This window comes from Mastomys coucha, unplaced genomic scaffold (assembly GCF_008632895.1).
Source record: "Mastomys coucha isolate ucsf_1 unplaced genomic scaffold, UCSF_Mcou_1 pScaffold5, whole genome shotgun sequence".
Lineage (NCBI taxonomy): Eukaryota > Metazoa > Chordata > Mammalia > Rodentia > Muridae > Mastomys > Mastomys coucha.
In genome coordinates, this window is record NW_022196911.1 from 113,406,975 (window position 1) to 113,419,289 (window position 12,315).

General features: G+C 52.8%; 1 protein-coding gene across 1 annotated transcript in view; it reads left to right on the plus strand.

Annotated features, from left to right (window-relative positions):
• Positions 1-6,491, plus strand: part of Mgat5b (alpha-1,6-mannosylglycoprotein 6-beta-N-acetylglucosaminyltransferase B) — a 69,418-nt gene extending 62,927 nt beyond the window's left edge. The window contains exons 16-18 of the mRNA XM_031352750.1: positions 2,844-2,918; positions 4,432-4,688; positions 5,048-6,491. Coding sequence (XP_031208610.1) covers positions 2,844-2,918; positions 4,432-4,688; positions 5,048-5,246 — 531 coding nt within the window. The 3' untranslated portion in view covers positions 5,247-6,491. The remainder of the gene's footprint in view (positions 1-2,843; positions 2,919-4,431; positions 4,689-5,047) is intronic.
• Positions 6,492-12,315: the final 5,824 nt, after the last annotated feature.

The window sequence follows — 12,315 nt, forward strand, 5'->3', positions numbered from 1 at the left end:
CCCCCCCCCCCCCGCCCCGTTTTCTGCAGTACTTGTCCCTGTCAGACAGATGACAGCGCTCCTGCAGTTTGACCCAACGGGGTCGAATCCAGCTGCTGCTCCCAGGCAGAAGCTTCTAACAGGCAGACTGAAGTGGCTGCGGATGCCCTCACACATGCAACCTTTAACTTGCTATGGGAGCTGTTTGCTGACCCTGTAGAGCAGAGGAGTCTCATGTGGAGGGAAATCTCTCTCCTCAGGCTGGTTGTTTAAAACCCTGTTTCCAAACCTTTCCCTAAAAGCCCCGAGAGGCATCTGAGGCCATCGGCTCAGAAAGCAGAGCGGACTGGGACAGGACTGTGGGAAGTGTAAGTCTGAGAAGGCAGAGACCTTGGGTGGGACGTGTTAAAACGGTAAGAGTCAGTGGTCCTGGGTCAAAGAGCCGTGGCTGTCTCGTCTTGGGGTCACTTGGATGTTGTTGACACAAAACACGACTCTCACCTCAAAGACATTGTTTATTCTGGAGCCAAATATGAGTGATCTCAGCCCAAGAACACAGACAGATTCACGTTACCCCAAAGACCCTGTTCCTAGGTGATAACAGTTCCATAAAGTTTCTATAATAGCAACATGGAAAAACATGTCCCAACACACTTCAGGTGGGCAGGTCCTCAAAAAGCAGAGGCCTGAGCGCTCGCAGATGCTAGTCTTATGTTTTGTGTTGGTGGAAGTGAAGGGTCTGTTTTGAGGCATTTGAAAAGCTTCTGTGTGGTAGTCACAGGGATGTCAGGTCAGACACAGGCGGGTGGCTTCCAGGGAGACAAAAGCTAGCTCAAGGAGGCTGGCTGACCATCTTGAGGGCACTTGTGGCTTTTTTTTTCCTCTGGGGGCATCATAGTGTCAGGGGTAGACCCTAGCCCTGGAGGCAGAGCCTAGCACGGTCCTGCTATGTGTTCTAATGCCACCTGTCCTGCTGAGGAGAAAGGACGCAGGCTCGGGCAAAGCTCTCCAGTTTTACCACTGAATGTTGACATGGTCAGCAAGAAATGGCATCGATAGGCGCCAGGCTGGCTGAGCACAGTGACCGTGACATTCAGGGTGTAGCAGGCCCAGACTGCTACACTTTTCTTCTGATTCCCAGCTAGGTCAGCCCAGTGGCTGGGCACTGCTGTTCCTGACAAATGCCCTTCTGGGCTGGTGCTGTCCTCCAAGGTGGCTCTGTGCTGGGCCTGAGGAGGCTGACGGAGCAGCAAAGGCTGAGCCTTTAGAAGCAAGGAGGTGGCAGGCCCCCGCTGACATCCTCACTTCTCTATGTTTTGTTGGCTTCTTTATCAGTTGTGCATGTGTGTGTGTGTGTGTGTGCACATTGCACACATGTGCTTACGTGTGTGTTGTGCTTATTGTATATGTTGTGTGTGTTATGCGTGTTGTATGTATAGTGTATGCTGTATATTTTGTGCATTTTGTAGGTATGTTGTGTGGGTTGTATGCATAGGTTGCGTGGTATGGATACATTGCGTATCTGCCTGCATGTATGTGCCTGCACACGTGTATGTGGAGGTCCAAGGTCAACATCATGCTTCTTTCCTTTTCCTTTTTGGAGACATGGTTTCTCTGTGTAGCCCTGGCTGTCCTGGAACTCGCTCTGTAGACCAGGCTGGCCTCAAACTTAGAGATCTGCCTGCCTCTGCCTCCGGTGAGCTGGAATTAAAGGCGTGCGCAACCACACTCCACACTCCACCGTCTTTCCTCTCTGAATCTCCACCTTCATTTTTTGAAATAAAATCACTTTTATATTTACTTTTTAATATTTATTTTGTGTTTGTGAGTGTTTTACCTACACACTTTTGTACCACCTGCATGCCTGGTACCTGCAGACATCAGAAGAGGGTGTTTGGCTCCCCCTAGAACTATAGTTAGGGATGGTTGAGTCATTATGTGGGTGCTGGGACTGTAACTCGTGTCCTGTGCGGGAACAGCAAGTGTCCTTGGCCACTGAGCCGTCGCTCCAGCCCCCACCTTCATTTTTGGAGTCAGGGTCTCATTGAACCTGAGGCTCATCCAAGTGGCCAGGCTGGCTGGCTAGTGAACCCCAAGGACCCCGTTTCATGCTCCACACAAAAGCTGGGTTTATAGGAGCCTGCCACCATGCCAGGCTCCTCTGCCAGTTCTCTATGCCCTAGCTACTCCTCCCCTCTGCTTGGACTAGGTTGTGGTGTGGCTTCTAGACACTTGCACAGAATCTGCAGTCTTTCTTTGGGGATGTGCACCATGTGCCTGGGCAGGAGGTATGACAAGATTCATCTTGTTCTATCCAACTGTGATTGTGAATGCCCTGTGCTCTGCCTTTTTCATGGGATACAGGATGAGGGCGGGTGCTTCCGCGCGCACGGCTGTCTCTGGAACACCTGCTGTATGCCAGGTACCATAACAGACCAAAGGGGCTCAGCGGTGGACAAGCCATGGTCCCCATCTTCAGAGGCTTTACAGGCTCATGCAAGAGATGGGGAACGAACAGGAAATGTCAACCCAGGAGTTAGCCTGTGCTAGGAGAGGACCCGTAAGCCAGTGCTAGGGTGCTGAAAGCCACTAAGAACCCTTTCCTCATCCAAGGATGGGTAGGCTCAGGATGGCTCAAGGGCAGGTGACACCTGAGAGGCTTTGCAAAGGGAGAGGAACAGGGCAGCAGAGAGAGATGAGGTCTGGATATAATGGAGCCTGAGGGCCAGACCGTGTGGATGCTAAAGCAGTGCCCCTGAGGGTGTCCTAGTCGAGAGGCCTGGTGGACAGCTGGCTGGCATTCTGGGCAGAGAGTCCCAACCTGGTGTGATGCTGAGCTTGGATGTGGCCCATCTCTTCCACAGGTAGACCCGTATCTGCCCTATGAGTACACCTGTGCAGGGATGCTGGAACGGATCAATGCCTACATCCAACACCAGGTAGGTCACCCTGTGCCCTCTGCCCTGGGGCGTTGGGGCTGTCACTCCAAAGCCTATCACTTCAGAGTTGGGGCCACGCTGGTGCTGGGGTCTGTGTAGACTAAAGCAGCTACAGGCAAGTCATCCATCCATCCATCCAGCTCTGCACCCCACAGTGGGGGCTGGGGCCTGGTGTCCAACAATAATCATGGGTGTCAGTCCTGATCCTACCTCACGGACCTGGCAAACATGGAAGCTAGTGTTTTTTTTTTTTTTTTAAATCATTTCTGGGTTTGATAATTGAGCTAATAGAACCAACTGCAGCCCCCAAAGGAGTCAGGGAGATAGGAGCTAAATAGAGATATGCCCAGAGAAATGGGGGAGAGGGGCTGCTCTGCTATAGGCTCAGCCATGCCATACAGGCCCAGTGAGCAAGCAGCAGACAGGCTCTGACAGGCATCTTCCCAGCATACTCAGAATGCACAGGAGCCAGCCAGTGAAGCACAGGTCAGGAGCCAGCCAGTGAAGCACAGGGGCCAGCCAGTGAAGCACAGGGGCCAGCCAGTGAAGCACAGGGGCCAGCCAGTGAAGCACAGGGGCCAGCCAGTGAAGCACAGGGGCCAGCCAGTGAAGCACAGGGGCCAGCCAGTGAAGCACAGGGGCCAGCCAGTGAAGCACAGGGGCCAGCCAGTGAAGCACAGGGACCAGCCAGTGAAGCACACAGGTCAGGAGACTTGCCTCCTGGAGTCCTCCATGGGGTCCAGCTCAGTCCCCATGATCTGAGCTGCCTCAAGCTGCAGATGGCCTTGGGCTGTGCTCTGTCAGACTCCAGGTATGAGAAGAAGCCAGAAGATGCTGTAGGGCTCGGGACCCTGGGGACAACTGCTGTTAGAAGCTGTGTGTGCCTTTGAACCTTGTCTTTTGAACCAGCCACAGGCATGACCGTTAGGACCTGGAGACTGGTTCTGAGAGGTTCCTCTATGGATGGGAACCTGAAGGCCAGAAAGGCCCAGTGGAGTCAAAAAGTGAGGGGCTCAAGGCCGGGGTCAAAAAGTGAGGGGCTCAAGGCCAGAGCCACTAAACTAGGGCTCCCCACTCACATCTCACCTCAAAAGTGGATGTCCTTAAAGCTCACAGAAACATTACTTGCCAGGACCTAGGGCCCCCAAGAAGAGCGTCAGAGGCTCTGTCCCAATGATGGGCTGATATGAGTTGAAGTCCTGAGTCTGACCCCAGAGGTGAGGTCATGCAGGGCAGACAGCTCCTAAACAAGCGAGGTCAAAGATCACATCTGCCATCCAGTCGTGTGAGTTCCTGGCATACCTCCTGGATTCATCTGCCATCCAGTCGTGTGAGTCCCTGGCATACGTCCTGGATTCAGCCTCCAGTCGTGTGAGTCCCTGGCATACGTCCTGGATTCAGCCTCTACTCTTTGTGCAATAATTAACATCCATCTATCTCTTACTGAAAGTGTAGTGCCAGGCCCTCTAGAGAAAACACGTTCCCATCCCTAATGTCTCTCTTTTCTTGACAGGACTTCTGTGCAGGTCCAAACCCCTTTCCACCAGGGGCCAGCACTGCCCAGAGTCCCTTTGTCTTAGCCCCTAATGCAACTCATCTCGAGTGGGCCCAGAACATCAGCTCAGTTCCGGGAGCCTGGCCCCCTACTCAGTCTCTGCGAGCCTGGCTGGCAGCACCTGGAAGGGCCTGCACAGACGCCTGCCTGGACCATGGATTAATCTGCGAGCCTTCATTCTTCCCTTTCCTCAACAGCCAGGATGCATTCCTCAAGTGAGTCGACCCCTGCCTGAGTCCCTGCCTTGCCCCTACCTGCATCCCTGGCTTGCCCCTGCCTGGCTTCCCTGTAGATGTGGGTTTAATGTTTTTGAATTAGCCAAGAAAAAATCCTTAAGTGGACATCCCCCTGGCCTTGCCCTCTTCCACCTCTTGTGGCCCCTGCCCAGCCTGTGTGAGCATCTCTCCAGCTGGGTTATCAAAACTACAGGCCCATCAGGCCCATAGCCTCTCTGAGCTCTGACAGATGGATCCAAAACTGTCCTCTCTGGTCCAGGGAAGGGGTGGGCCATGCCAAGCTGTGGACGGCTGTCACCATGCTCACCAGAGTGATGATACTGATGTCACCTTTGCAGGCTTCAGGTGCCCTGTGACAGCACAGAGTGGGAGATGCATCATTTGTACCCCGCCTTTGCCCAACCTGGCCAAGAGTGCTACCTACAGAAAGAGCCGTTGCTCTTCAGCTGTGCCGGTGCCAGCACCAAGTACCAGAGACTCTGCCCCTGCCGAGACTTCCGCAAGGGCCAGGTGGCCTTGTGCCAGGGCTGCCTGTGAGGCCAGGGCCACCCTGCCCAGAACCTGCCCACCCGTGGTTGGCAGGCACCAGCACTTTCTGAGCTCCAGTCATGCTCACCGCGTGTCTCCTGGCTGCAGCCTCCCCTGGCCAAGGACAGAAGAAGAAGCCGAGGAGACAGCAGCAGCTCCAAGCCTGAAGCTCCTTCCTAGGGAGCTCCTCACCTCGCCACGGGACCGAGGCCAAGCAGTTGGGCTGACCTACCTGTCCAGTGCGCCCAGGAGCACATGGACGGAGGTCCCTGGCTTTCTGAGGTTTGGGCCAGCTGGAGACATGGCCGTGGCCATTCTTGGGCCAGCGTGGGCCTTCTTCTGATCCGCAAGGCTGGGAGCACGGCCCTGAGGTGTCAAGGGAGAGGGGACAGGCCACAGCCACACTTGCTGTGAGGGCCGCACCCTCACATGAGGCAACAGCTCATGCAGGTCCAGTATGGCCTCCTCGGTCGTTTGGGGTGGACAAAGGGACAGCGCTCAGGGAGGCCAGGGAAGGACTCTGCCCTCTCCCTAGTCCACCCCCCTGTTGCTCGACCCTGCTTCCTCCAGCGGACTTTCCCTCTGGGCCTCTTCTGACACCCAGTTCCGGCATGGCCTGTGACTGGTCCACAGCCTCCGTCTCTGCCCCTCCGGTGGCCATCTCCACCCTAGCTTCTGACAACAGGTCCCAGGCCCCACCAAGGCATCCTCTGCAGACTCTGCCTCCACTCCCAACCTTCAAGCATCTCGTGCTGCCCAGGCTGGGATGAAGTTTCACCCACGGTACATTAGGCTGGTTCCGATACACAGGTCCACCAGACCTCCCTTGGCTCCCACCCATCTGGGCCCTGTCCTTGCCCCCCCCTTCTGTTTCCTCCAGCCTCAGGCCACTTCAGTACACTCAGACTTCAGTACCCATCTCTGTGTGGCATGCCCACCTCCAGTCCAGGGTAATCCTTCCCTTACCCACCCCCAGGGCCAGCCAGGCTCCCAGGAACACTGCCATTGCTCATATATGGCCCACTCCCAGGCCCACTGGGCCCAGCCAGTGGTAGGAAATGACTGTCCTGCATGGGACTTGACGGTGCCCCCTGGCCTGGTTGGCCCCTGCGGCAGCGGAACCCAGAACAGCAAGAGAACAGTGGTTCGGAGGATCTGCCTGTCGGAGGAAAGCAATAGAGACACTCTTCTCTCTCTTTTTTTTTTAAAGATTTATTTCTTGAAATAAATATTTTATTGGGATGTGATGATGAAGAAGTTGGTGGGTTTTTTTTTTCCTTGTCTTTTCCTGGAACCCCCAGGGCTCACCCAGCATTGAGGGGACTGGGGTTTCCAGATACTCTGTATTGATGAAATATGGCACTAGGGGCTGGAAAATAAGGAACTGCCTCTACCCAGAAGTCCTCACGGCTCTGACCACAGGATGCTCCTGTTAGTGTGCCTCACCCACCTGCAGACTATAGAGGTGCGAAGCCAGAGAGCGTCAACCCACTGCAGAAGAGCTGGAGGTCACCCGCCAGCAATGTGCTGGCGCTTCTCGGGGTTCACTGTGTGTGTGTGTGCTCTGGGCTGGGGCCGCGATGTCGTGGGTGGTGTCCTGCTCGCCCGTTACAGATGAGCAAACAGAGGCATGGATAGTAACACCCCAGGTCACACAGCTTGTGACCTCAGGACCTTCTCAAGGCTGCCATGAGGACCTGGGTCTGGAATTTTATATGGGGCTCAAATACATGGAAACATTGGACAGTCAGGGACTCTCCACGGGGGCGGTTTTATTACCTGAAACTATCCAGACGTGTTACATCCTGAGTTGGGGGATTGGCTGGTAGACAGCCAGGAGATATAAGCAGAGAATGCAGATTACGTACGTAGGTGAGCTTCCCGTGACTCCTAAGAAGCCCCTACCTCACCGTAACCCCGTTACCTCACCATAACCCCGACACCTCACTGTAACCCCATTACCTCACCGTAACCCCGACCCCTACACGGAGAAAGATCTGACCCATGACATCAACAGCACAAGGTGAACTGGCCCTGCTGTAGGCCAGTGGGTCTCACACGGGCGTGTCATGGTCGCTGCCATCCCAGCTTCTAAAGCTTAGCTGCCCAGAGTTGAACAGGTCTGAGTGGCCGAAGGCCCTTGAGTCTGATGTGTTCCTAGGAGCTGCTGCCACTGCCGCCACTGCCGCCACTGCTACCACCGCAGCCACCCTGGGCCTGAGCTTTGAGAAAGACTGGTCTAGATCAAGTGGGTACAGAGGTGTTTCCAATATTGTGAGGATTATCCTACTTATGTACTTATTATATATATTATTTTCCAGACGGGGTCTTACATAGCCTAGGCTAGCTCCAAACTCCCTATGTAGCAAAGGATTACTCTGACCTTCCTTTGCCTTTACCTCCTGGTGGGATTACAGGTGTGTAACACCACCCTCAGTTTTGCTTTTTTTGTTTGTTTGTTTTTTGCTTTTTGTTTTTTTTCCAAGACAGGGTTTCTCTGTATATCCCTGGCTGTCCTGGAACTCACTCTGTAGACCAGGCTGGCCTCGAACTCAGAAATCCGCCTGCCCCTGCTTCCCGAGTGCTGGGATCAAGGCCACCACCGCACAACCCACCCTCAGTTTTATTCAGTGCAGAAGGATCAAGCCCAGGGCTTCTTGTGAGCCAGTCGAGCATTCCACTGACAGAGCCACACCCCCAGCCCAGACAGAGTCTCCCATGGGTTCACTGAGGGTGGGGGTGGGTAATTATGAGATTTGGGGAAATTTGGCAAGCCATGTGTTAGACGGCAGCATCTTCACCCTGGCCATGGTGGGCACATTAAGGCAGCTTGCTTTGCTTTGGCCCCTCCCAATCCAGGCCCAGGGCCAGCCTCCCTGGAGCCCATATGGGTAGGAACTCAAGTGTCAGAGTCCCATGAGTTCATCCCAGCCTTTGACAGCAATGTGAGTGCTCAGGGCTGGGCAGGGCCCTGCCTCCCGCTTGCCTGGCTCCAGGAAATAATTAATAATAATGAATGAAAAACTGAATTTATTGAGAACCGTTTACTACAAAAGGCCTCGGGGCACATTGCACTCCAGTGTAATTAGAAGTGGCGTCTTTTAAGCTTTGGTTTGGAATGGAAGCCAGCACTGCTCCCAGCATCCTCTCTGGCCTCTCTGCTCCAGTGCTGTGGAAGGAGGTCTGTCCTGGAGGACCTGATAGAGAGTCCCAAGGTCAGAATGGGCTTCTGAGATGCCACAGCTGTGCCCACAACAGGAAACTGAAAAGGCTGGAGGCAGGGCTGCCCTTATGAGGGAACAAGGATAGTTAATGGTGCCAAGCTCAGACGCTGAGCCTGACCCTTGAGGAATAGAGTGGAGGCCATCTCTGGCTTCATTCTCAGTTTGTGAGAGCCCCGTGTAAACCACCCTAATGGAAAGGTGTGTAGATGGCTGTAAAGGGCGTGGCAGAGGCTCCAGGCCCAAAGTTACTACACTCTGATGGTCGCTCTCCAGGGGAGCATGAGATGTTAGGTTACATGCTGGAGAGAAGCGCTGCAGGGGCAGAGGAAACCACGGAGGTATCCAGATAGTCCCGGCACCTGCTTGAAACTCCGGATCCTGCCACTGACTCTTAAATCTCTGAAAACTGAAACCTGCATTGGAGTGACTTGGGGACCCATGGCCGGGGCTAAGTAAGTGTTTTTACCTCTGAGAGCAAACCCGGCTGTCTCCAGCTTCCGTTTCCTGCCTGTCCATCAGCCCCTCCCCCTCCAGGGCCCAGATGGTTCCGATGACGTAAGAGCCCCCTCTGGGGGATTGGAAAGATGGCTCAGTGACTAACAGCACTGATTTTAAAGAAGACCCAAGTTCAATTCCCAGCACCCACATGGGGCTGCTCACAACTGCCCCATAACTCCAGCGCCAGGAGATCTGCCCTTCTTCTCTCTGTGGGTGCCCACACTCACCAGCACACACTCACACAGAGAAACAGAACTTAATAAAATGTATATTCAAGAAAAGAATCCTAGCTGGGCATAGTGGTGCATACCTTTAATCTCAGTACTTGGGAAGCAGAGGCAGGCAGATCTCTGAGTTCAAGACCAGCCAGGTCTACAGAGTGAGTTCCAAGACAGCATAGTAAGAATGTGTGTCAAAAGAATACACCATCTGAATAAGGCTGGAAGCCAGCAAGTAAGCTCTGGGTGGAAGGCAGCCCAGAGGGGCAGAAATAAGAAGAGATCACATTCTCATGGCATGTCTAAACTCTAGAGATCCCGAAATTTCCATCTCATTATGACACTACTAAATAGGAGTCCTGTAGGGTGTGGTGGCCCTTGCCTGTAGCCCAGCACTGAGCTCATAGAGGTAGGAGGAACGGGAGTTCAGGGTTATCCTCAGCTACACAGCAAGTCAGAAGCCAGCCTAGACTACTTGAGGATCTGCAAAAGACCAAAATCAACACAGCCCAGAGGGAATGGAGTCAGCTTTAATTCTGGAAACTTCCAAACAGCTGTCTTGGCCTTGGAAGTGCTGTTTCTGTCTGCCCATTCATTCATCTATTCATCAATTAAAAAGCAATTTCTGAGCACATAGCCCAGCTGGCCCTGTGTTGAAGCTGGAGAAGAGCTCTAAGTCCCTCCACCCCCAGAACAGAGCCGGGGTGGGGGTGGGGGATGACGTATTCAGTCATGATGAAAATATTAATTTCCTGTTTTAATTATTCAGTAGAAATTAATGAAAATATAAGAGGAATCTCTGATGTGGGGTGAATAGTCAGTAGGGGGGCCAGAAGGAGCAGAAAGCCAGGCCCAACCCCTCCTCAGTCCAGCCAGCATGGGGTATTCCCCAGGGTAAGAGATGGGAATGTACCAGTGCCAGCTCAGTCAGTCAACAGGGCCTGGAGGGCTGGAGGGAGGGAGCGAGGATTCAAACAAACGAGAGAGAATTAGACAATACTGTAACAGGACTCCTGCTGAAGCAGGTTTAATTTTTTTCCAGTCTGCTTTTATTTTTTTTTTTAAGATTTATTTATTTTTATTTATATGAGTACACTGCATCTGTCTTCAGACACACCCCAGAAGAGTGGGTTGGATCCTGTTACAGATAATTGTGAGCCACCATGTGGTTGCTGGGATTTGAACTCAGGACTTCTGGAAGAGCAGTCAGTGCTCTTAACTGCTGAGCCATCTCTCCAGCCCCCCAGTCTGCTTTTATATCATTCTAGGGTCATGCAAAGAATAGAGTCATGTCTAAGGCCTAAACAAAGTAGTCAAGGAACAAACGAGGCATACACAAAAGTCCCATGGCATTCAGGGACTTGTCAAGATGATCGAGATCTTGAGCCTACATCCTTGTCCTAGCCCAATGTCAAATCTTTGCCATTATCCTTGAAGTAGCACCAAGAGCTCTCTACACACCAGTCTGTATCAGGAGCCGAGGCAGGAGAGGCAGCAGGACCCAGCACTGACCTTAGAGAACTCACAACGCACAGGGGACAGACCTCCACCCCCACCCCCCACCCCCACTGAAGGATAAAACCACCGTGGAGATGAGGCTGTGGAGCTGCAGCCGGGAGGAGGCTTCTGAGGAGGTTGGTGTAGCTCCATCTGTTACTATGACAGATAGCCATAATACCCAGGGGAGGTAGGGTTTAGGTGAACTTCCAAGCTGCAGTCCATCACTGAGGAGAGTCAGGGCAGGAACTGGAGCAGAAACAGGAAGACAGGCCTAGTCCACACAGCACAGCTCTGACTGAGAGGATGGGTCTGAGCGTGTGCTAGCTCAGTCGATCGGCACCCTGCAGCCGGGCCCACAGTTGTCTGCAAATTCATCTCAGCGTGTTTGCAAATTGATTTGACATCCCCAGCTGATGACATACCTGTTTCCAGAATTCTCCTTTGAACACTGGCCTCTAACCCCTTGTCTTCTCCCTTACAAATTAACAAATTTCTTCTCCCTTACAAATTAACAAATGTCTTCTCCCTTACAAATTAACAAATGTCTTCTCCCTTACAAATTAACGAGTTACATCACACCTCTGATGCCCGTTTGTTTTCTCTTTGATGGAGCTGTAATTTTTTTTTCTTTTTTTGGATTTTCGAGACAGGGTTTCTCTTTGCAGCCCTGGCTGTCCTGGAACTCACTCTGTAGACCAGGCTGGCCTCAAACTCAGAAATCCACCTGCCTCTGCCTCCCAAGTGCTGGGGTTAAAGGCATGTGCCACCATTGCTGGCTTGGAGCTGTAATTTTACCTTTATAAAAATGACCCTCCAGTAATGTCTTCCAGCGCTCGGGGAGCTCTCAGACCCCCTCACGATGCAGAGCTAGAACACAGAAAGGTCTGGGAGTTGGTCCTGAATCACACAGCCAGGTGTGGCCAGGCCCCATTTGAAGCCTGGGGTGCCTAGTGGGTTGGCCTTGCCCTGCAGCTGTGCAGATGTGACCTCTGACCTCTGCTGGGCTCAGGCCCATGCGGTAAATTAGCCACATTTAGGACAGGTGAGAAAAAAGAAAGGGCAGCGGCTTGTAGGAAGGAGCTGATGTGATGTCACCCTTCAGAATTAGCGCTGTGAGGACAGAGTCCCATGACCTCAGACAGTTGCAGTCTGGCCAAGAGAGGGAGGAAGTAGAAGAAATGGCTGCCATGTCTCACCCTGAAGGGAGAGAGGCAGACTTTTCAGTTCCAGAGACTAAAGAGAGTTTTGCCTTTTTTTCAGGGAGACGGGCAAACTTCATAGCATTGTCAACTTGGTGCGAGATAGAGTGAACTGAGAAAAGAACATTAATTAAGAAAATGCCTTCATAAGTCTGGCCTGTGGACAAGCCTATAGAATATTTTCTTGGATGATTGAAGTGGTATGGGGGCCCAGCCCACAGTGGGTGGTGTCACCTCTGGGCAAGAGGTTCCATATTGGAAAACAAGCTGAGCCAGCTATGGGGGAGCAAGCCAGTAAGGGGTACTCATCTGTGACCTCTGCACCAGCTCCTGCCTCCAGGTTCCTGACTTCCCCAGCAAAGGACAGTGGCCTGTAAATGTAAATAAACCATATTCTTCCCAAGTTGCTTTGGTCATGGTATTTACTACAGCAACAGAA